A 25,234-nucleotide genomic window follows, 5' to 3' on the forward strand; every position below is an offset into this window, starting at 1 on the left:
GAGTAGAAATTTCGGCAGTATTCTCTTTTTGAAATCTGGGTCTCTTCAGAATTTTTCAAAAAAAAATCTAAATTAATCTAATATCAATATTTAAAAAAAAAAGTTCAGGTCTTTTCGTAATTCTTCAAAAGATGATTTGTGCATCAAATATTGAGATGTGTTGTTCGCTGCACACATCAGATCTAAAGTGGAGTATTGCATGAAGGAGTCTTGATTAGTTATTGAGTGTCGCACGGTTAAATATGAGAGGAGTTTTGTTGTGTAAAAAATTGTTATTTTAACTTGGTTTTATTTTTTGTAACAAATTTATTTATTACATGTCAACTAATTTTGCATAATTAGGCAACTCCTGAGCGTAACAAGGGTTTAGGTTAGGGGTGGGCATGGGTTGGTTTGGGTTGGATTTTAAGTCAACTTAAACCAAACCATAAAAATTTAGATCCAACCCAAATATTTTTAACCCAACCCAAACCAAACCATTTGAATTTTATTATCAAAATAATTTGGGTTTGGTTTGGGTTTGGTTTGAATTTTATTATCAAAATAATTTTTATTTTAATAAAATTTAATTATATCAAAATTATAATAATTATTAATTATTAAATTGATATTAAAATATAAAAAAATATAGTGGATAAAAATTATAAATTTTACAATAACTTAATCCTTAAATTAAAGAATACTAGAAAATCAAAATAAAGTTTAATCACAAAAATTATTATTTCTCAATAAATAATAACGTACACTTTAATAATAAACTTTTACAAACATGACATTAACAATCTAATAATAAATTTTGTCACTTGTTATTTATTATGCAATATTTATTTTTATTTATCGTTTTAGTAGTTTTGCGTTATGTTGTCTACTTATATGCTTAATTTTAGGGAGATTGCCACTTTCCCCCTACAGTAATCAATATATATCATTTTTCCCCCTTCTGTTTTTATAATGGCCAAAAACCCCCCTAATAGTATAAGTTTACAATATTATCCTTATTTTCAACTACTCTTTTATTTATATTTATTATAAATTAAATAAATCACATGAATAGAAACTAAATAAAAAATAAAGCATTAAAAATAAGAAATATATGTTTTGATATGAACAAAAAAATTAATAATAAAATTTTTTTATACTTATTTGTTTTGTGAAAATTTTCTTATAATAAATATAAAAGAAAATTATTAGTAAAATGATAAAAAAATTATTATAAGAAAACTTGAATGACAAATAAAAATTTATTATAAGATAAATAATAAAATATTTTACTATATTTTTTACATTTAATTTTAAAATATTACAAAATGTTTATTATAAGAAAATGTTCACAAAATAAATAATTACAAGAAAAAATTTTATTATTAATTTTTTTGCTCATATCAAAACATATATTTCTTGTTTTAATACTTGATTTTTTTTATTTAGTTTCTATTCATGTAATTTTTGTAAATAAGAAAAAAAATTTATGTTATTTACAACAATATTTATTTAATTTAAATTTATTTTTACTGTTATTTTCATTTTCTAACTGTTGACAATTGATCACGCCGCAAAAAAATTACCGGTGGCCTTTCACTTATTTGTGTTCATTTATTTTGTTTTCATTTATTTCATTTGAAAAATTTGAGTGTAGGGTTTTGTCCATAACCCATGGGTAAACCATACCCAACTCATAATGAAATGGTTTTCTATATAAAACACATATCTAACCCATTTTCATGATTTACCCAACCCAAACCATTTAATTTGGTTTGGGTTTGGGTAAACCCATGGGTTGTGGGTTTATGTCCACCCCTAGTTTAGGTGGTTGTTTATGGATACTTGCAATATGCTGCATTTGTAGAGCTAATGAGATACATTGTTTATATTCCAAATAACATAAACACTCATTGATTGGGTTGTAATATGAGCACATTAATAATGAATAATAAAATCAATTAATGCTTTAGACGTGATAATAGATTATTAGTAACATATTATTTGGAATCTCAACTACATACATTCAACTATGCAAGCATTGTACTGCTGTTACCCAGTGAATGGGCCTTTGAAAATGTTTAAAATAATAAAATATGAGCCCACACCCACTCGGGTGGATAGGAGAATTGGGCCTTAAAATTCGACGCGAGTCCAAAACAAAAGCAATTCATTCCCGCTCTAAAATAACGGTCGTCTAACGGCTTTGCTTCTCTAAGGTTAACAAATATCTCCATTTATTTTTTTGCCCTTTTAGGATTAAGGGTTTATCAAAAAAATTAGTAGCATAGAATATAATCTTTCTTTAAAACGGACTCTATGATGATAATTATTTACACCCTCTTCCTCTTTCATTTAGGGCAAATGGGATAAAATCATTATTTCAACATTGTTTATAGGTTTCTTGAGTGAAAAGTTGCCAATCTACAATTAGATTCTTATTTTGTTTCCTTTTATGTTTTATTCACTTATATTTTTCCATTTTTATTCCCAGCTCCTCGTCCTATAAAAACCCTCTCAACGTTATTGTTTAATCCTCACTTTTGCCTTCGTTTCTCAAGAGATCGGTTGTGTAAGTCAGTCTTATTACATCATATATAATTTTTTCCCCCCCTTCACGTTTTGAGACTCTTTTGTTGTACAGTTTATTCAAAGAAGAGCTATGGCCCAACAATTTATCGAAACCCTGTCTAAATCATTGACACTTCTGTCGAGGTAGTTGCTGTTTCATGCTCTTAATTAAGCTTTACGTTGCTTTAATTTTATTGCTGAAGTCTTCTGTGGCTTGTGATGTTTAGATTTCCTCCTTATTTTGTGTTCGTTTGTTACAGCATTGAAAGACTTGGATGTGGAATTTACAAGCGGCAGCAGATTTTGTCTCTGGTAGACGCCGAATCTAATGGGGCAGCAATTGCAGATGTTTTGAATGCCACACAGGTTGTATTTATTTGCCTCTTCTAAGTTTTTGTTTCTGGTGTTTCAATTATGTTCTCGATGAACCTTGTAACTCTTGTACTATTTGTCTCATCCAGGAAGCAGCTGTGTCATCTCCTTGGGTTGCTCTTGCTCTTCGTACAAGTCCTGGGGTTTGGTGTTACATAAGAGTGAATGTTCAAACAGTTGATGTTGAGGAGATCTCGGTGTCTAAGTATCTCCTTTTTAAGGAGGAAATAGTTGATGGAAGGTAATAAATTCAAAGTCTGGATTTCTTATTTTTATTTTTTTGCTTATTGTTGTTCCTTCTTATCCTTCGAATCAGCGTTGCTTGCTGTTGTAATGCAGGAAATCCAACGGCAACTTTGCATTTGAGGTGGATTTTGAACCATTCAGAGCTCTTCCCCACCCAACTCTGTCAAATTCCATTGGCCATGGCATGGAGTTCCTTAACCGGCACATGTCTGCAAAACTGTTCAATGACAAGGAAAGCGTGCAATCACTGCTTGAATTTCTCCGTGTTCACTCACACATGGGGAAGGTATGCCAAAGCACCTGAGATTTTATTAATCTATTTTCAGATTAATGTCTGATTTCAATTTCTTTTCTTTGGGCAGAATATGATGCTGAATGAAAAAATTCAAGACTTGGGAACCCTCCAATCTTCTCTGAGGATGGCAGAGAAGTATCTTTCTATGCTAGCCCCGGATACATCTTATGCTGAATTTGAGCAAAAATTCCAAGAGATTGGTCTTGAGAGAGGGTGGGGCGATAACGCCGAGCATGTGCTAGGGATGATTCAACTTCTATTGGATCTTCTTCAGGCACCTGAATCCAGCACTCTTGAAACATTTCTTGGGAAAATTCCGAGAGTCTTTAATGTTGTGATTTTTACCCCTCATGGATATTTTGCCCAAGACAATGTTTTAGGCTACCCTGACACCGGAGGCCAGGTTAGATTACAAGCCAAATTTATTATTATATCTTGCTTGACTTTATGATTGTGGTTAAATCTTCGCAATTCCTTCTAGGTTGTTTACATCTTGGATCAAGTTCGTGCCCTGGAGAACGAGATGCTTCTTCGCATTAAGCAGCAAGGACTTGATATTACCCCACGCATACTCATTGTAAGCTTTAAGAATTTCACGAGTTCTCTTAGTCGCAATGCATTGTGATTCTATTCCTTGGAAGTTTTAATCTTTATGGCATCTCCAGATCACTAGACTCCTCCCGGATGCAGTAGGGACAACTTGTGGTCAGCGAGTTGAGAAAGTATACGGTACAAAGTACTCAGATATTCTTCGAGTTCCTTTTCGAACAGAGGAGGGAATTGTTCGCAAATGGATCTCTCGATTTGAAGTTTGGCCCTACCTAGAGACCTTCACTGAGGTGAAAATCTACTTTTAGAATCTTGAAATGCTTCCACCATCTCTGTTCTTCATCACTGCACTGAACCTATATTGATCTTCACTGCTATGTTGTTGGATTTATGAGAGATTCAAAGAACTCTTTTTCTTTGCAGGATGTTGCAACTGAAATTATCCAAGAGTTACAGTGTAAGCCTGATCTGATCATTGGAAATTACAGTGATGGAAACATTGTTGCTTCTTTGTTAGCTCATAAATTAGATGTCACTCAGGTATGTCCTTTATATAGATATAGATAAATTGTGTGTGTGTGGTCTGGGAACAAAGCTTATGTGATTGCTGTTGCTATCTACTGCAGTGCACCATTGCTCATGCTCTTGAGCTAACAAAGTATCCAGATTCGGATATCAACTGGAAAAAATTGGATGATAAGTACCACTTCTCCTGCCAGTTCACAGCTGATCTCTTTGCCATGAATCGAACTGATTTTATTATCACTAGCACTTTCCAAGAAATTGCTGGAAGGTCAGTAATCCTTCTTCTCAGTGTTGAGTTTCAATTGATGTGTAAAGATTTTCTTAAGAAACTGAAAAGGATGTTATGCTCTTTTTCACAGCAAGGACACTGTTGGTCAATATGAGAGCCACACTGCGTTCTCTCTTCCTGGACTCTACCGAGTTGTTAACGGGATTGATGCATTTGACCCCAAATTTAACATTGTCTCCCCCGGTGCTGATATGACCATATATTTCCCCTACATGGAAGAGAAGCGAAGGTTGAAGCATTTCCATTCCGAGATTGAAGAGCTTCTTTACAGCCCCGTTGAGAATAAAGAACATTTGTAAGTTTCTTAAATTTCCCCACCACCTAACTTTTCATATCCAGTGTTTGAAGAGAGAAAAAAAAAATCCCCTATTTTCATTAACAAAATGTTGTCAAACAGATGTGTATTGAAAGACAGCAGCAAGCCAATTCTGTTCACAATGGCAAGGCTGGACAGAGTGAAGAATTTAACCGGACTTGTAGAGTGGTACGGGAAGAACGCCAAGCTACGCGAGTTGGTCAACTTGGTGGTAGTTGGTGGTGACAGGAGGAAGGAATCCAAAGACTTGGAAGAGCAAGCTGAAATGAAAAAAATGTATGGCTTAATTGACACATACAAGTTGAACGGCCAGTTCAGATGGATTTCTTCCCAGATGAATCGCGTTAGGAATGGCGAACTCTACCGTTACATATGTGACACAAAGGGAGCTTTTGTGCAGCCTGCTTTATATGAAGCCTTCGGACTTACTGTGGTTGAAGCCATGACCTGTGGATTGCCGACATTTGCAACTTGCAATGGTGGCCCTGCCGAAATTATTGTGCATGGAAAATCTGGTTTCCACATCGATCCTTACAAGGGTGATCAAGCTACGGGAATCCTTGTCGACTTCTTTGAGAAGTGCAAGGTTGATCCCGGTCACTGGGACGAGATATCTCAGGGAGGATTAAAGCGCATTCAGGAGAAGTACTAATTCCACTGCCTTGAGCCCTTTTTTCAGCAATTAACAGTTCTTGCAAGTAAATAATAATGGTGTTCGTTTGCTTTGTTGTGTAGGTATACATGGAAAATTTACTCTGAAAGGCTTCTGAACTTGAGTGGAGTGTATGGCTTCTGGAAACACTTATCCAAGCTTGATTGTCGTGAGAAGAATCGCTACCTTGAAATGTTCTATTCGCTCATGTATCGCAAGCAGGTACTCCTCTGTCGCAAATTTGTTCTCTTCTCACATTATTTAGTTCATTTCTTCTGGCTTAAAATGACCATTTGTGCTATATTGTTTCTCAGGTTCAGACAGTTCCCCTGGCCGTCGATGAGTAAACCGGCAAAGGACAGTCACCCGGAGGCGTGGCCGCTGCAGTGGAGGCTTTTAGAGCTGCTGGAGCATAAGATTTTCAATTTTTCATAGTTCAGTAGGCTTTTCTTGTGGGCCATCCCTATGTTTCAATTTCGATTTTTCTCTTTCCGAATTGTTTCATGTCCATTGTTGAACTCTTTCTCTCTCTTAAAGTTTTTATCCAAAAAACTGAATCTTGTCCTAAATTACATGGTTTCTCTTTTTCGCCATCAGAAGAATTCTCTATTTTTGCTTAACATATTTTATTATTATTTTGTCTCAGCGTTTGAGTTGCTAGGTACATAACGATGCCCTTTTCTTGTAATCATGGCTTCAATCTCCCATCCCACATTTGTGTTCACCGGTACCAAGATTAAGCAAACGATTAAATATCGTTTTAATAATTTACCCGGGTAGCGATCCCTCTCGCGACAATCAAGCTTGGATAAGTGCTTCTAAGGGACATGTAGAATGAATTATTTCGTGCAAAGGCGAGAAATGAAAGCTGGTCTTTTTAATTAGTACTTATAATCTCAGAAACTGAAAATTCTTCGTAGAAAATGGAAGGACTCCAAGGCACTCTTGGTCTGATACCTATTTTTGTGCTTCTCTTTGTTCTTGCAATCATCAAAGGCATCCATTTCAATCCATTATAACTTTTGTTACCAATTCAGTCAACTATTTATGAGTTATCTGGTGATAGCGTTTGTTGATGCTGTAGCTGTTTTAGGATTAAGGTCCCTCATCTTGTGAGTTCACTTTCCTTTTATTTTGGTGCATCTAGTTGAATGAAGAACGTGAGAAATTCATATTTAATTTTTCCTATACAATATCACTAATAGGAGGCGTAGTTCGGAGTGTGATCTGTGAATTCTCATTGGTAAAAGGGATTGTTGGGTACAAATTTTGTTGAAGGCATTTTACAAAGCCATGTTCTATCTACGAACAATGATGAACACTACACCAGCCACCAGGTTGGGGGATTCTTACAACAATAACGACAGCTGTTCATAGGTTGGGAAGTGGGAGAAGCCACTTGTTTCCATTGAGATAAGTCATGCTCAAAAACGGTTTAGCCTCAGCTTCAGAGAGTAACTTGGCAAATTTGACTCTTCCTGAGGAGCTGGCCCCCGGTCCCATGCACTTATACTCTCCATAGTACACCGTCCTACAATAGTAATTAATAGAATTTCCAACATTAACACAAAGTAAATTAACCACCGACATAACATATACGTAAATGCAACTAATGCATATATGCAATTAATATACTTGTGACTCTGAGAGTGTTCGCCGGCGGCCCATCCTTGGCTATTGATGAGAGTCCCCATGTATGTGTATGCAAACAACACTCTAGGTCTCTCCTTCCATGCCCGCCCGAGGTAAGTGTCTCCGCTGCCGGTTATGTTACAGTGAACAAACGTGAATCCGCTGTCATCGTTTACTTGTTCTCTGGCTTGTGCTGTTATCACTCCCAAGCCATTTGCTACTGAGACTATAGTAGTTCTCTGTATCAGATATAGCTTAGTACAATCAGGAGTATTCTTGATTATTCATCGCCTATGTCTATAATAATGTATCTCAATTGACCATGAGTACCAAATAGAGAGATTTGCCATTTCCGAAGATGAAATCAACAGTGCCTTGGATGTAACAGTCCTTGAAGAAATGCCTGCCCTTATCATCACACAAGGTGTCTTGATAACCTATGAACTTGCAATTGTGGAATGCTGCCTTATCTCCTGATATTCTCATTGCCACTGCCTGAGCTCCCAATCTTTTGCCATCTGGCATTGGAGCCGAATTCTATGCACAAAAATAGATCAACAATAGAAACATTTATTAAATAAATAACACCAAGGAATGAACATTATGATCAATATTAATCCGTCATGCTATTCGGGTGAAGATTGCAACAATGACTTCACAAATACCACGCTTGGATTCTCACTCGTCACATGTTCAGTGGTAGCCACAATTATTGCACTTAAAAGCAGCCGACGGACTACTCAATTTCTACTCTACCAAATCAACAAGCTCGACTGTTCAAATGCATGTGGTGGTCCTGGTGGAAGGGAAAATGATAAATTTTCACAGGTGAGCTTCTCCTGATCTCTTCTCCTTTTATCAAATGAATTTATTTCAAAATTAGGTTTTGAGTAGTTTTTTCTTATTTAAATAATTAATGAAAAAAATATCAGTATGAGAAAAAAGTCTTAGATGGTATTGACACCGTCACATCGTCACCCTATTATTAAAAATTGATATCATCACACATATATTTATCACTTATTAAAATTTAAAAAATCAAAAATACATATTGTGTATGCATTGTGTTGGATGGGGTGATGAAAAAACCTTTTGCCAACAAAAAAAAATAGTAATAATAATAATAAGAAGAAGAAGAAGGGAAAAGGAAATAGAGAGCTCAAGAAACATAACAAAACAAAACAGAAAATGGAAAGGTTACCACAAATGCAACATTAGCAGCCACGAAGTAGTCACTCTCAACAGCCACCGTAGCACTATTAACTGTCCCAAAGTGCAAGGCAGTGCCGTTAAACACAATCTTGGGCATGTCAAATGGGTCCCCGAAGAACGTCACGAAATCCTTAGAACGTTCAACGGTGATCTTCTCCCAGTACTCTCCGCCGCCAATCTTAACAACCACCCGTCGCGTATTCCCCGACGGAATGCTCTTCACTGCATCGGTGATCGTCTTGAAATCTCCTCTCCCGTCCTTCCTCACCGTTATAACCCTAAACCCATCCTCCGCAGCGGCAAGAACGTGGTCCACAACGGTGTCGTTCTTGCCCTGCGCCAGTTGGGCCTTTCTCTCCGTGAACTCTCTCATGTTTTCTCCTATCCATGCTTCGAGCTTCGAAGCGTCCAATGGGATCTGTTTGGGATGGCCAAGCACTGTCGTGATGGAAAGCCGAAAGCAAATTAACAGCATCGTAAAATATGCTGAAGCCATATTCGGTCACTTTGCTCTTTTAAAAGAAACCGAAACTACATAACAAATCGTTCTTTTGGCAAGTATTTATAATAAAGTTGAAGCGAGTGGGTACGTGCAGTTAGTTTTTCTCGTTTTTCGGATGTCTGTGCGTACTGCTTTTTTATTTGGTGCTGTAATGCTGCCTTCGGTTTTGAAATTAAATTGCATGGATGCCTTGTGTTATTGCAATGGGAGGAAGGGTCAGTTTAGGAACTTCAGGGAATTTTTTTTTTTTTTTTTCAGTCTTCTTTGGTTAATTATGAGTGGCTAAGAGGTTCAAACGGTTATCATCGCGCTAGAACCACTCTCTCACAAGTGTGAGGAAAATCATTCGAATCTTCATAAAAATACCGTGGGGGTTTAATTTAAGAATTTTCTAGGGATCATATGAGTTTGACAAAGATAAATTTTGTTAAACTTGTTATTAATCCAAATATTGATTGATTCTCAGAATTCTCACTTGATATAATCTAATTTAAGTTAGAAAAGTTAAACGAACTTCTTTTTAATTGCATGAATGAGAAGTGATAAGTGCACTTAGTTTAGGTATCACTAACAATAAGGAAAATGCTAATTATTTTATAGACGAACTTGATATGTTGTATTCAAACTAAATTGCATTCGAGTTCGTAATTTTTCCTTTTAAATTATGTTGTTTTGTAATAATAACAACTATTAATATTTAGGTTTAATTCAAATTTTAACAAAGTGAAGACAACCTCATGTATGAGAATTATTAGAAATATGAAACTATTGAATACAAATGAAATTAATTAAACTAGTATTCTTTGGATTGAACCGGTTAATGCGAGTGAATATAAGACTGAATTTAAGCAACATACCGTCATATTATTTCCTGCTCATCCTGTGGACACTGCAATATAATATGGTCTTTATATATTGAGGAAATGTCGCGGCAGAGCGAGATATGAAGCCCATAATTTAATTCTTATTGTGAAAATAAAACCCTTGTGCACGTCGTATAATGGGGATGCCAAGACCACAAAATGTCTTTTTTCGAATTAGATCATTCGTGGTTATCAGATTACTTGTAGATGATAAGTTTCAGTGTTTCGTTCTGGAGGAGTAAAAGTTTAGAACTTACTTAGCTTAGCTGGTTGAATTCACCGAGTAGAGAGAGAGAGAACTAACTACCATCTTTCATTTTTGTACATCCACAGATCATCTCTTTGTCCTTTTTTGTCTTCTCTCATGTTCTTATCTTTTCTTCAAACCCTAATATTAAAGTTCATTAGCCTCGAAAATTAATTTTCATATTAAGAACGGGTATAGAGTCACAAACATGTGTATAAACTAGGGTGATGCGATATAATTGGATGATAAAAATAAAAATAGTAAAAATAGATCATATGATTTCTATCATATTTTTAATTCAATCAATGATAATATGATGCATCAAATTATACATTATCATTATATATATATATATATAAGATTTATTATTAAAAATGGATAAGGATTATCTCTTAGGTTTTTTTTTTCCTTTTCTTTATTCTTAGCTCTCCTGTGAAATAAGTAGTCAAGATTAAGTTTTAAATTTTGATGTTGACAATCAAACCAGCTTGTTTTAGTTTATTTAAAAGTAAACGGTTTTTTTCAACAGAGTTTGGAATACTAGAAGAGACCTGCTTTTTCAACTATACTTAAAATATTATGAGAGATAAAGAGAGGGGAAAAAAAGAGGAGAAAATCATAATCCATTAAAAATTGACTAAAAACTTCAGGAGAAAATCATTTTGTAGCATGGACCAGGCGAGTTAAAATGCTGATTTATCGTCCAGAAAGGCAACTGAAGCTGGGCCTGCTCTTGTAGTAGACTGGTTGGGTCCTTTTTGGCAATAGCCTGTCATGGACCATCGCTGCGTTACTCTGCGATTCTGCCTGTGCTCGTTTTAGGTCCAATAACATAATTTCGGGCATATGATATATCTACCCCAACGTTTCAAGAAAATGACCGTGTAAGCTTTACACTTTCAAAACACGACAACCGTACCCCCATAGTGAATGAACACGAAAAAAAAATGCTAACTTTGAAGTTTGAAACATTAAACTTTAAAAGCACGTGGCAAAATTTGTCAAGTTGTATATTTTATATGTTTTTAGTTTTATAATCAACTAATAATTAGTATAATTAAACAAAATAAAAAGCATTTTATAATTAAGCTGCACAATATAAGTGAAATTTTTTTACTATCTAAACTTGTTTTTGTTGGGGAAAAATCCGGTTTTTAAATTTTTATTAAACCTTTTGAAGATCGCTCTCATATAATATATAAGAATTCGTATTCTAGAAATCGTACCTTGTAAATCTGAGTTTGCTTTTTCCGCTGAAGTGATTTAGGCTCCTAGATCACGATCCGCCACCACCACTCCTGTTAGATCACGATCCGTCACCACCACGCTTGTTAGATCACGAACTGTCTCCAATGATCTTCCAGGCTATGACTCAGGTTCGATCTGCACTTGACGTGTGGGCGCCTTTATCACTACCAAAGCAACTAGCACGAGAAAATTTTTCTCTCAACAATGGAGAGAAAAATCTTATTCTCTGATTTGTATAAAGTGGCTTATTCTTCTCCTTTTTGGGAAAATAAGCCTTATATATCTCCCTTTAGTGAAAACCCTAGGCTCCAAGGATTCCCCCAAAATAAAACTCACGTTACTTTTCATTTAATAGGGGACCCACCATGTAAAATAACATAAGGCCCCTTACACATAAGCTTATTAAATGGAGCCTCCCACTAAATGATATATTTAGGCTTTTGACCCAAATAGCTAGTTATCTTGCTTATTAGTCCAGCAGTGGTGCAATCAATTAAATGAGCTAACCCGGGGATCATTTGGGAACATACAATAGTGGCTACAATAATTAGGCCTGTAATTAAACTAGCCCAATTATTTAATTCCAAATCTACTCCACTAAAAGATTGGAACTGACTTCCATAATTGTATGCTCGAATAATAATTCGCCCCAAGCCACATTGATTTCTTTACTGCACAATCCTTTGTACCACATCGTTAATTAAATTGATATCTCAACTGTCCAATCAATTTAATAACATCTTATTCCTTGATCCTTACTGATTTTCTCTAATGATCATTTTCAACATACTAAATATGTTGACACACTCTGGCCAGAGAATTCTATGATCAAGTACCGAAAACCTATCAAGAGATGTGTTGTACAAATTCTATATTGTTAATCCATAACTCCAATACTCATAATTGCTCCCACCAAGATACCGGGTAATCTTGACCACAAGGATGTGTCGTGCCCATTGGTAACTCAAATGAAATAACAATCACAATCATGAAATCATAATTAACTCAAGATTAAGATTACAGTAAAATCAACGCCTATGAGATTTAATAAGTCTGACAGTTATTACAAAGTTAATTAAATCTCATATGTGATCCTGTTCAATGTAGTCGTACTACATCAATAAATTCATACATGATTAAGACAAATCATTCAATGAATTTATTACAGTCTATACCTAAATAAAGTGCCCAACTTTATTTATCAACTGCGAACTAAATTTATTTAATCATAAGATAACTTGTATTTATGTCTTCTGTGAATCCACATGGTGATCACATAAATACATATAATATGATTAAATGGACTTTAATACAAATATTAATGCAATTAAGATATTTGAATAAAATACCTCATTTATTTTATTAATCAGAAAAATTGTTTATTACAATTAAATAAACACATATGCTTTTAAAGAGCATATTTTCCCAACAGTTTTATCGTTAAAACTACAAACACATTGTTAGCTTTATCATTTTAGCAAAGTATCACGTGGCTTCATACAATTCACCATAATCTACCATGTGGTTGTAAGATTATAAGGTAATAATCACTTAAAACATGACAATTCATACTATTATTATGTCACATACCGCGTCATTTTAAAATATAAATTTTGTATTATTTATTTTAATATCAAATTAATAATAAAAATGTGTAGCATAAACATCCTAATTGTAAATAATAAAATATTAAGAATCATATGTATGAATGATAAATATTTTGTATTTTGACCTAATTTAAACAAGACACTCAATGTTAAGAGACACGCACGCACACGTGCGCGCGCACATGTGCAACACACACACGCGGTAATGGTGTACGTACAGGTGTGCCCCAAATTTCAAAGGTTCCAACTCACACTGTCACACACACACACATGCTGGCCTAACAACATCGGGCTGCCTTCTAGCTAGGGTAATGGTCTACGTACAGGCACTACTACAAAAATTCAAATTAATGACCCATAAGTTATGACGGTTCTTAAAAATAACCGTCATTAAAACTTTTTTATGACCGTTATTATGTAAACCGTCATAATATTTAATACTTATAATGATGGTTTTTTTAAAAAACCGTCATTAAATATAAAATTAAAATATAATATGCTGTTTTAATGACGGTTCATTATAAAAACCGTCATTAAAAATATTAGTACTGACAATGACGGTTTTATTCGAAAACCGTCATTAAATGTAAAATTAAAATTTTTAATGACGGTTCGTTATAAAAACCGTCATTAAAAATATTAGTACTAACAATGACGGTTTTATCTAAAACCGTCATTAAATGTAAAATTAAAATTTTTAATGACGGTTCTTTATAAAAACCGTCATTAAAAATATTTTATACTTACAATGACGGTTTTATTCGAAAACCGTCATTAAATGTAAAATTAAAATATAATGTTAGTTTTAATGACGGTTCTTTGTAAAAACCGTCATTAAAAATATTTTATAGTTACAATGACGGTTTTATTTGAAAACCGTCATTAAATGTTAATATTATTTTTAATGACGGTTTGTTATAAAAACCATCATTAAAAATACATATTTACAATGACGGTTTTTAAACTTAACTGTCATTATATATCCACTAAAATATAATCCCAGTATTAATGTCGGTTATTTTAGGAACCGTGGTTAAAGAGGAAATTATTCATCTTCATTCATGACCGTTTATTTCATAAACGGTCATGAATAATAAAAAAAAAAAAAAGCAAAGCCGATTTCTAGACTTAGGCATTTTATTTCATCACTTCAAAATATCTCTCCCAAATACCCAAATACCCAAATTCCTTCACTCGCTCATTTCTCTCCAGAATAGCCAAGATTAATTGTTGCCCACTTCCTAACCATCGCAACCTTGGGATTATTGTGCCGTCTCAGCAACCACCGGGTTGAATCCCATTTTTAATGCTCCAATCCATCCTCAGTTCACTACCTAGGTCAGATTACTGGAAGGAATTTGAAATTTCTTATTTATGAGCCAAATCATTCTGCTCTCTATCTCTCTCTGTATTTTCATTTTATTACTTATAAATCTCATTAATTTGACTGGGCAGTTTTTATGGTTTTGTAACCTAGCATTGGATGACTCTAAACATGGCTACTTCTCTCAGAGATTTTTGGTGTGCTTGATATCAGTATTGAGTTCAATCATCTGCAAGGTTTGTTTCAGTTCTTATAGTTTGTTTTAACACTTTTTCGTTGCCATGTAATTCTATGGTGTGGATTTTATGAAATTCATGTTTAATTTAGAAAACTTTGTTTCGTTAAGTATTTAGTTCTATGACTGGCAATAATAGGTAGAAAACCTTAAAAGGGCCATAACATCAATCGTTTTTGTTGTTTTTTAACTTTGTTTTGATGTAATAAAAGTATTCCTTCCTCCCAAACTCAATTGAGAGGATTTAATTATTCTTTTCTTATACTGAAGTTTTTAGAAGCTGTGATTGCCACTGATTTATAAAGAAAACAACAATTGTAAAATTATTCTGCTGTTGTCATGCTGCTATATGCTGTTAAAAATAGCACATGGAAAATCCAAGCACTGATTTTGTTGAAGATGAAGGATTGTCAAAGTTCTCTACAAAAGAGCATGAGAATATTCTTAGTTAGTAGTTGATTTTGTTATATTGGAAGAGTATTTGTAAGAATTTCAATGTATTACATTTTGTTGAGGATGTATGAAGGATTATACATCTAATATTTTTGTAAAGCAATATTTTGCATATGATATAGTTTGTAAAAACATAATTGTAAAAATATATTTGTGAAATAGAAAATTACAATTAAAGCATGCTTGTAATAATTTTTTTTTTTAGATAACATCAAATATGACGGTTCTATAAAAGCCATCGTTATAAATTGATAAACAGTCATAAAAAGTAGCAAAACATGATATAAGATAATTGTTTTATATAAAACCGTCATGTAAAAATAGTAATTTAATGACGAGTATTTAAAAAAATCATCATAAAAAAATTTAAAAAATAAACATTTAATGACGGTTTTTAAGAAAGAACCGTCATTAAAAAATGAACATTTAATGACGGTTTTTAAGAAAGAACCGTAAAATAACCGTCATTATAAATACACATTTAATGACGGTTTTTAGGAAAAAACCGTCATTAAATATTATGTATCCATGACATATAATGACGGTTTTTTAAAATAACCGTCATTATAAGTGGTCATTTAATGACGGTTTTTGAACCGTCATAAAAAATATACCCCCTTTAATGTCGCTGCCTAAGATGACGGTTTTAAAACCGTCATCTTATGTCTTTTAAAACCGTCATTAAAGACCAATTTTGTAGTAGTGAGGTGTGCCCCTAATTTCAAAGGTCCCAACTCATGGCCAATATATATCCTCAGCCAATTTATATATATGATAAAAAAAAGAAATGTCGTCACATCTTCATATTAATCACCATGATCCACGTCAAAGCAGTCCAAATTTTCCTTCACATGCAAAAACTTTCTTACGCCTTCTTTTCCTGGACTCAATTAGCATGCTTCTTTGACACAGGCACACGATTGTATGATCTGTAATTTTTAAGGAAATTGAGTATTGAGTTTCTCTTTATGTCTGTGTGCTCGATTCGTATAATTTGAGTGAGAGAGAGAGAGAGAGAGAGTGAATACAAACCAATAAAAGCAACCAACCCATTGTTTTGTTTGGTGGGAACGTGGGAATTTTGATTAATTTCAACTTTGAATAAACCTGAACGAAACCACATGTCATGTCCATCCATTGCTGCTAAAATTATTGGATTCTAGTGGCTAGAACACTTCCCATAAAAATACAATTTTTCTCAAAAGGGACGTACAATTAAAGCAATTTGCTCATCACATCATTACATAATTTATTCATTACTTGCATCGTGCAAAAGTAGGATACGCTAGATACATTTACCGAATTAGCAATTATATTGAGTCCAAGTTGATTCAAAATGGATATGGTATACTATATTCATTGAATAGTGTAATTATGTGAAAGAAACTCGTGGAACCATCGATGAAGACATTTGAGCTAGATAAAATCTTCAGTCAAATTATTGATAGTCATTTGGATATCTTGAGTTCTTGTGCATGCATGGCTAGCTAGCTGCTTCTTCATGCATTGCATACAAGCTAACTGTAGTAGTCATTTTCTTTCGATGCCAAAACAAGTTTTATCTTCTGAGTTCTGGGACTTTCATCTTTTGGGTCGTTAAATTTGACTGCATGGCAGCATGGAGACTTATGGGAAGAGTCCTGCAAGTTTTAAGCTGGGTAGCAACAGCACTTACTTTCTCACGGTATACATTTTGTCCTTTGCAAGTGGCAGTTTCTCAAAATATGCCGTGGGGGCCTTATGAGGAAATTTTAACTTCGCTTCCATTCCTCTACATCATTTTTTTTTTTTTTGAATACTGATTAATCATCAGATTACTGCATTACACAGATATTTACAACAACTGTTATTGTAGCAGAGATATTATACTGATATTTACAATCAGATATACATAATTGAGACTTATATTATGACATTGAATTTTATGAAGTACATGCCCAAACAAATAACCCCTCACAGGAGAGGAATGTCCATACTCCACTCGCATTTCGCAAGGAAGAATGATTTTTTGGAAGTATAAAGAATATTTAGCCCCCACAATATTTTTGTGGGGGCTAGAACTGCTGCCCTCACAATGCTTGTGAGGGCAGCAGCCCACCACTTCGGCCAAGGCCGAAGTGGCTATTCCTCTACATCATTTGGTTCCATTCATTTGCATCAGTTTCTGCTTCAGCTTTGGGATATGATATTGTTTTGTCATTAAGCTCCTCCTACAAGCAATATGGGTCTTTCTTTCTTGTACCAATTCTCCATATAAGTGAAGGTACATGCACTATCAAAAAAAAAAATTTAAAAAAAAATCAGGTGCGGACACATGAATTTTAACAAACACAGACTTAAGCTAAGTGTATTCGAACATTAATATAATATGTACAATAGTTTGATAGCACATTAAAGTTCTTAAAGTTTTGTCTTTTGTAGCTGGGTATCAATACCCAAATGAAAATTTAAAATTTACGGTTAAAGAAAGCTCATTATATAATTTTTTGTGTTTTTAACATCGCAAAAAGTTAGTAAATGAGAGAATTAAGCTGCAGTATGTGTACATATTGCTACTATAATAAATGAAGAAACAACAAAAGTTAATATTGGAATATAAATCTTGATAAATGATTAATAGCTAGAAATTAGAAGAATACAAAATTGGGGACAAAAATTCTCTGCGTAACATGGCCTCTCGTGAGGTGAAGGCCGAGGAGGCGAGTGTTTAAGATGAACCAAAATCCGATTTCACGACCCACTCCCACGTGGGCTGGTCTCCGTACCCAACTTTTGACTGACTTCATTTAATGTTTGTAATTTATTTAGTTTATTTTTGTAAATATTAATTTTCACAAAAAGACAAGGACTGCAACTGTTGTCAGTTGATTGGGCGCCACCTCTCAAAAAAAAAAAAAGCCGCGAAAAGCGGCTTTTATGATGCTTGCTTGCTCGTCTTCTTCGATCCCGACATCAAACCACAAGGCCAGTTTGGTCTTGCCCGATAATTTTTTCTTTTAATTTTCGGTTCTTGGATTTATGTAGACCGCTCATTTGTAAGACTGTTGCTGTTTCGTTTGTCGTACATTTATTTTCTTAATTTCTTCGTTTGTACTAATTAGTGGATTTTTGTTATGATATTACACCAACAATAACAGCTGTACTTGTACAGGAGGATATCGTTACCAATGGAGAATTTTTTAAATTTAGAGCAAATTTTAGTACGTTTAAGATATAAAGTTTACGCCAAAAAAATTCTTTGGTTGTGTTTTTGATATTGAATTTATTTATTTCTCATTCTTCAACGAAGTTCTAAATTTGGTGCTATACCTTTTCATGTAATTTTACAAATACTACAAGGTTATATATGTACTTGTAACTGTTCTCTATACACATTTAATATGAGCATTTGAGACTAGACATTGGTCTCTTACTATATACAATTTAATACTATATAGTATTAGTCACATTAGACTGTTTAGCATCATCACATTAATTCGTATTTTAAGATATGGTGATGACTACACATCGAAGTATAATTCTATTTATATGTGTCAATAGATGATGTGGATCATTCTCGTGATTGGCTTTTGGATGAGAATAATAGTATAATGAAATGTTAATTTTTGATAAGAGAGAGAGTAGACTACCGTCATATTTATTACTGGACGAATAAACTTTGATTAAAAGACTGTCTTGCAAGCTCTGACTTCCAATAATTTAATTTTGCAAACCGTTACATTATGATTTCAGATTATTTAGAATGTAAATGAGTTTATTGCTGTTTGCGTGGGGTTGGTGCTCGCTACTCAACTTGGGTATTTTGCACTTGAGGTAGAATCAAACTCAACCACGGTGGTTTCTTAGATTCACTCTCAGGGCTTTGTTCGTTGGGATTATGTTTACTTGTTACGTTGGGTGTACGCTTTGATATCTTCCTTTCACATTTTGATTAGACATGTGCTTCGGGAGGCTACATCTGTTGCTGATTTTCTGGCCAATTGGGCTTGCTCTCACCGGGCTAGCCAGCATTTCTTATGTGCTCATGATCTACCTACGAGCTTATCTGGCATTCTTCATTTAGATGTGTAAACTTTTCCTTATGTCAGACGATAGGATTGTTGGTTTATTGTGTCAATGGATGATGTATTTTCTCTTTTACTTTTATGTATTTATATATGCTTTAGGAGGTTTTAGGTTATATTACTCTCCTAATATAATTATTTTTTATTGATTTATATGACAGATAGGGGTCCCACCTAACCCCTACCTCTTTGGCGGTTATTAATTTAAAAAAAAAGAATGTAAATGCTGACCTATGATCTTCAATTTAATTGAGAGATTGTTCAAAATTAAATATCTGACTTATGGTTTGTTTTGACTTATTTAAATATCTTCCACTTAATTATGAAATATAATCGTCATATATAATCAATACAGACTTTAGGTACGTAAAACTAAAATAGACAATTTGAATCAACATCTCAAATTATTAACACAACATATTGATTAAATAAACATCAAGAATTTATTTTTATTAAAGGACCATTAGTCGTTTAATTAAAAGAAAAATCACCCTACCAACAAAGTGTTGGCTCCACAGGCAATGGAGTCCCCTTAAGTAGCTTGATTGAGTTTGCTCTCCAGTTTGAGTTGCAGGGAAATCGCTTTTGTTGGGAGAACCTATACCTCTCGGTTCGAGCGGGAACTTCTAGTATGGGTTGTGGTACGGGCTTAAATGTGTCTCTCACAGTTGGGGCCCTCTCCAGAATACCTCGTGGTTAAGACCAAATAAAAAAAGAAGAAGAAAAATCACCCTCCAAGGTGGTGTGCAAAAGGAGAGAAGCAGAGCTTTACGGGTCGCCATATTGGCAGCTTGGCACCGCGTAACCGCGTTGCAGGTAGTGCTAATGCTTGCATTGACAAAACTTCGTGTCCTCCACTTATAAAAAGTTGTGCCTAACCAACAACAAAATTAAACAAAATTTAGCTAAGTATATAAACAATTGTTTAAAGCGTGTGCGTAGGCATATCTCGACGACTTATTCAAAATTAAAGAAGAATCTCCCTAACAACCTAATCATTAGTATTCTAAACTATTACACTTGTCATTCATACATAGATCAAGAATAATATTATAAAATCAATTTCGTAATTAGTCTAATCTCTCTTTTGAAGTTTGCTGATTAGGGTTTAATTTGGTTTCTTCCACAGTTTGTTGACTTCTTGCTGTCCGTCCGCACTCTTTTCAGCTACCCTTGCGTTTAAATTTTCTGCAAAAAATTCGCCATTTTCATATTTTCTCTATCACTAATCCCTTTAGTTGTTTATAATAGAATTTGGTGTTTTTTTTATTCTACTTCACTGATAAGGTAGTTTTTAAACCGAGGCCCCATTTGCACCCACAACTGCGAAAATATTTTGGTAAAGATTTGCTGTTTCTGTTGTACACAACAAAATAATTTATAACTTATCTCAAGTCACTGGGGTTGATGTCACGTTACAATCAAAACCAAGCACTGACACTTGCATGGAGATTTTGTATATCTTCATACTAACAGGTAAAGTTGAGAAGCTTTTTAACTTCTCATTTTAATTAGTTTTAGGTAAATGGTCGTCTGTATTCTATTAAAAAGCAGAGTTAAACTAAGACAAAATATACTATCATATGCCACTGTAAATAAAGCCATAATGTGACTGTGTGTTTTCTTTAGTGTGAATGAGACTTAATCATTACCAAAATACCAAATCTTTGAATCTTTTAAGTTGATATGATTTACATAAGCTTGCAGGTTGTAGAAAGGAAAATTATATGGGGCAAATTTCCTTTACAGATTGTACTTCAAAAGTCTTCACTTGAAAAAAGTGCTTGTCTCATTGTGGAAGACAAATGTAAAACTTGGGGGAGCCCAATATTTGATGTACTTTTTTTTTTAATATAATTTTTTTTTTTTTTGTAAATTTTTGTTTCAGATAAAGACTCATCGACTCCTGTATCAACATCACCTTAAAGCAACATTGTTAGAATAATTATTGAAGAACAACAGTTTCTAAAAAAAAAAATTAAAGGAAAATCATAGAAAATGAACACACAATTATATTAATTTAATTAATGTGAAAAAAGAAAGAACAATGAATACATAAATAAATAAGAACAATATATCAATGATTTGATCTCCCTCCGTCTCTCACCAGGCCTAGCGATTAGCCGGTATAAAAATACATGGGTTAATTCCTCACCGTTCATCCACTCTCTACTATGTATCTTTTATCATCTATAAGTACTCCGCTAATCATATCATTATTATTACAATTACATCATTTACAGCGATTTTCTTTTTTTTTTACCATGCAGGTGACCTCACAGAATCACCCCACCCCACGCCACCAATTTAATATTACCATGCACCCTTGAGCTTGAGAGCGAGCAGTTAACAAGCGTAGAACTCAACGAGTTCATCTAAAGACTCGGGCTGGGGATCGGCATTTTCGAGCATCCAAAGCAAGTGCTCGAACAAGACAACCTCGCAGGACACGTGGACGGCGTCTGACGAGTCGCTGGAGCGTTCGGCGAGCTCTTTGAAGAGTGGGTGGTCGATGATGTCTGAGCTGACGAGGTATCGTCTCCGGGACTTTCCCACGTAAACGGGGTGAAGATCACCCGAGTAGTTGGCGGAGGAATCGTCCGCGGCGGCCACTGCGGAGCTCATGCCGGGCCTGCAGCTTCCTCCGCCGCTGCCGTTTTGTTTGTTGAATGAGTTGAGCTTCTTCAGAACTGACTTGAGCTTCATCAGCTTGCCACCTTTCGCCATTTCGAAAAAAGAATAAAATGTTTGTGATGCGTTCGTGAAAATGCCTCTGAGAGGGGGGGGGGGGGGGAGAGAGAGAGAGAGAGAAATAGATGTGAGTGTTTGTTTTGGGGCTGAGAAGGAAGAGCGAAGGTTCGAATATAAAGAAGCGGAGGGAGAGGGGTGAAATGGGAAATTCGTAAAGGTTGCTGTTACAAAATGGGGGGCCCAGTGTTTTGTGAAACGTGATAACGGCGGCATGCACCGAGGCAAGGCAAGGCAATGCACCAGATGCTCTTTTCTAGCGTTTCGTGCAACTCATTGTTGAAGGTAAAGCTGAATTCCTTTTAACCGGAATCACACTTTTTCTCACAACAGTTTTTCGAATCGCATCACTTTTTAAACTCATTTCATCTACAAAATAACCATAATACTATTATTATTATTATTTACCGTAGGAGGTAAATTCTTGACTTTTTTTTTTAATTAATGAACTTCATCATTACGAGTTTTACTCTTAAGTAGAAAGTAACCGAGAACCAAAAAAAAAAAAAAAAATAGAAACAGAGAAATTGTTGAACCTGTAAATCCATCAAAAGAAAGCTTATAATTAACTGTAAATTCACGATAATTTAGTAATTAAAATTTTCTTAATAAATAATCTTTTTTTTTTTAAAAAAAAAAAGACAATTGAGCAGTAGTAATATGAAACGAGAAATTGATAAGGGGTTTTTGCCAACATTTTGTCCTCATTCACATACCAACTGGAAAGTTGTTGGTCATCGATTCCTCTCTCTCTCTCTCTCTCTCTCTTTGTGAACTAACCGATTTTATTTTTATGCTACTCTTCTTTATTATCCTTTTTTATTTGTTCAGATTTGTTACTGATAGCGATACACATGTGGAAAAGTGCTGGTTATTGAAAAAGTGTCTATTTTTATTTATTATGCAATTACGTATACTATTTTTTTTCCTAGTTTATTGCTTCCAATTATTATTAAATCTTTTTTCTTGTAGAAATTTTGAGAAGGTAAAATAATTAAGTATAAGGGGATAAGAGAGACATGGGGCGCTCCCTCTTCTAGAATTTGGACCAAACGGTGGTAACTACCCTAAATTTTTAATTCAAATCATAAATACGAAAATCTATATATTCTCTATATACATTAATATTATAATGTTGAACTAATTTTAATTTTTTATTCCTAAGATTCTTCAAAGACAAGCATTTAAGTATATTTCAAGGTTTTTATATTGGAAATTGCAAGTTAGAACTTTGTTTTATCGCCGCAAAGCCGTTTAAAAATTTTGTATATCCCGGAGAAAAAAGGAAAACAAAAAATTGTAGACACAACACTACAAACTTTCTATTTTGTTTGTATTTGTTGTGTATAACTTCTTAGAAACTATTGGCAACCTTGCATTCGTGTGTTTTACATATCATGTTTTTTTTCCTCCTAAAAAAAAAATATAAAAAATTATCTTATTTTTTAAAAAATAAGAAATAATATTTTTTTTTATTTCCAAAACAATATGTTTTGTATAACATCCTTAGAGACTACATAAAAAACATGTTACATTTAAAGTCGCATCAATAATTCTGATCCTCGAGAACTACTAGAAATATATGTACATTTAATTTGGCATTCCATTTAATACAATGGAACACTTCGATAAAGACACATGGCGGCGAGTGAGCATATGCATGTGAGCAACACATGGACTCGGCTTGTCTTAAATATGTGAACCACGTCAACATATCAAATTAACTTCAATCACACCCATACCTTCCCACGTGAATTTAATTTATTATATGTTTAGTAATTAGTACAATTTCATTCTAAAAAAAAATGAAATATGTTTTAGTTCATTGTTGACGAGCTAAAATGTTTGAGAAGATTATCTTTTGTGTGTTTAAGGGACGTCGGAGGAACTTCCTCTCAAGGCATCTGTAAAGTGGGGAAAGTGCCTTAGGGATTTACAAAAGAAGACACTGTTAGAAGTTGAATTCGTGGTGGTCGGCAACGGTACTCCGACAGTCAAGTTAGGGTGGAGAAAGTAGTGAAGATCTTTTAGTAAATAGGTAACAACTGAAAGTAAGAAGATGAGAATGAGGAAGGAGATCTTTTTTACTTATAAACTTGACCTAACCGAGGTGCCCCTGAGGACGTCTTTGAGTCTATGTGGACACATGGGAGACTTATTGGTCCTGCCCCTCTTCAATTAGGGTAAAATGATACATGTATGTTCTATTCAAATATTGGAGCCCCTGTAATATTTTCCATATAGCTATACACGCATATTTACTCTTTTGATATTTGGTCTCTTTGAGTTTGTTAGGGACTGAAGTTACTTGAAAAGTGGCATTCCCTTGATGAATTTTAGGTACCTCATTGAATTTTGATGCTCTTTGATTTTTTAGGGGCTAGGCATGTCTACTGGTCTCCCTGGAACGACCAATTTAGGCGTTGTAACTTTCACCAGCAGGAGACTATTTAGAATTTATTTGGAGAGGAGGATGATTAGTTGGAACAAACCTATTGGTCTATAGGTTAATCGAGTTGGTGAAATGTAGTGGAGGCCTTGTCATATCAAGCCTAGGAAAAACTAAGCTGGCTTAGGAGAAACTCCAAAACCCAGTATGGCTTAGGTTGAATTCATGGTCTCCGCTGTCAATCATCACCTACTTGTTCCTCTTCGGATATTTTCTACTGCCCTGGGGGGCTTTAAGATGTTAAGGAACAAATGAGATGGACTTCCCCTATGATGAGGATTCCTGACCTTTCTCCTTAGACATGCAGCATTCTGTTTTAGGCCTCGAAAATTAACCATTAACAACGCAGCAGTCGATTTTCATGAAAACATTATGCAGCAATGTAATATTATTATTTCTAATTTAGTGTAAATGTAGTTGCCGATATTAGTTGGCTGTTAAATTACTTTCATAATAGTCGCTTACATGAGTTTATGATTTCTCCATTATTTATATATGCCCTCTCAAACTAAATTCTTGTTCCACCACTAATCTTGAAATTTTTTATTCGTGATATCATTAGATTGTAATTTAATGTTTTAAAAAAGAAACACTACTATATATTTTTTATGTACGGCTAGAATTTTTTTTACTTCTGTTAACTGCTTATAACAAACTTATTTACTTAACGAAAGTTTTTCTCTAAGAAAGCTTTCAAATTCTGAGAGGAGAAGCTAGAGTTTTTACATTGGGAGGCCAAAAGATGAAATTAATTTGGAGGGCCAAATACAAAGAAATCCTTTTACAAGGTTACTGACACAATTTTCTTTTATAGATGAGACCTTATCTATAACATAGAGTTATTCACATTTCATAC

At 34.2% G+C, this 25,234-nt stretch overlaps 3 protein-coding genes across 5 annotated transcripts; 1 reads left to right on the forward strand and 2 right to left on the reverse strand.

Annotated features, from left to right (window-relative positions):
• The first annotated feature begins 3,332 nt into the window (after positions 1–3,332).
• LOC18054639 (sucrose synthase) lies at positions 3,333–6,175 on the forward strand. Of its 3 annotated transcripts, XM_024178116.1 has the most exons (11): positions 3,338–3,454; positions 3,495–3,500; positions 3,531–3,866; positions 3,945–4,040; positions 4,129–4,302; positions 4,436–4,552; positions 4,639–4,805; positions 4,897–5,121; positions 5,224–5,787; positions 5,878–6,016; positions 6,109–6,175. In XM_024178116.1, exons 1-11 carry the CDS (start codon positions 3,353–3,355, stop codon positions 6,139–6,141), a joined length of 1,959 nt encoding a protein of 652 aa, XP_024033884.1. In that variant the 5' UTR covers positions 3,338–3,352; the 3' UTR covers positions 6,142–6,175. The 3 variants fall into 3 exon arrangements, with proteins under 3 accessions (XP_024033885.1, XP_024033884.1, XP_024033883.1); XM_024178117.1 differs by lacking the exon at positions 3,495–3,500 and having other exon boundaries at positions 3,333–3,431; XM_024178115.1 differs by lacking the exon at positions 3,495–3,500.
• A 969-nt stretch (positions 6,176–7,144) lies between these two features.
• Positions 7,145–9,134, reverse strand: LOC18054640 (putative pectinesterase 63). Its single transcript, XM_006452813.2, has 4 exons — positions 8,628–9,134; positions 7,757–7,963; positions 7,430–7,665; positions 7,145–7,325 (listed from the first exon to the last, which is right to left on the reverse strand). The coding sequence occupies exons 1-4, from the start codon at positions 9,132–9,134 to the stop codon at positions 7,166–7,168; spliced, it is 1,110 nt and encodes a 369-aa protein (XP_006452876.1). The 3' UTR covers positions 7,145–7,165.
• A 12,107-nt stretch (positions 9,135–21,241) lies between these two features.
• LOC18054641 (auxin-responsive protein SAUR50) lies at positions 21,242–21,969 on the reverse strand. The gene has a single exon (XM_006452814.2). It carries the CDS (start codon positions 21,906–21,908, stop codon positions 21,528–21,530), a length of 381 nt encoding a protein of 126 aa, XP_006452877.1. The 5' UTR covers positions 21,909–21,969; the 3' UTR covers positions 21,242–21,527.
• Positions 21,970–25,234: the final 3,265 nt, after the last annotated feature.

This window comes from Citrus clementina, unplaced genomic scaffold, assembly GCF_000493195.1.
Source record: "Citrus clementina cultivar Clemenules unplaced genomic scaffold, Citrus_clementina_v1.0 scaffold_1, whole genome shotgun sequence".
Classification (NCBI taxonomy): domain Eukaryota; kingdom Viridiplantae; phylum Streptophyta; class Magnoliopsida; order Sapindales; family Rutaceae; genus Citrus; species Citrus x clementina.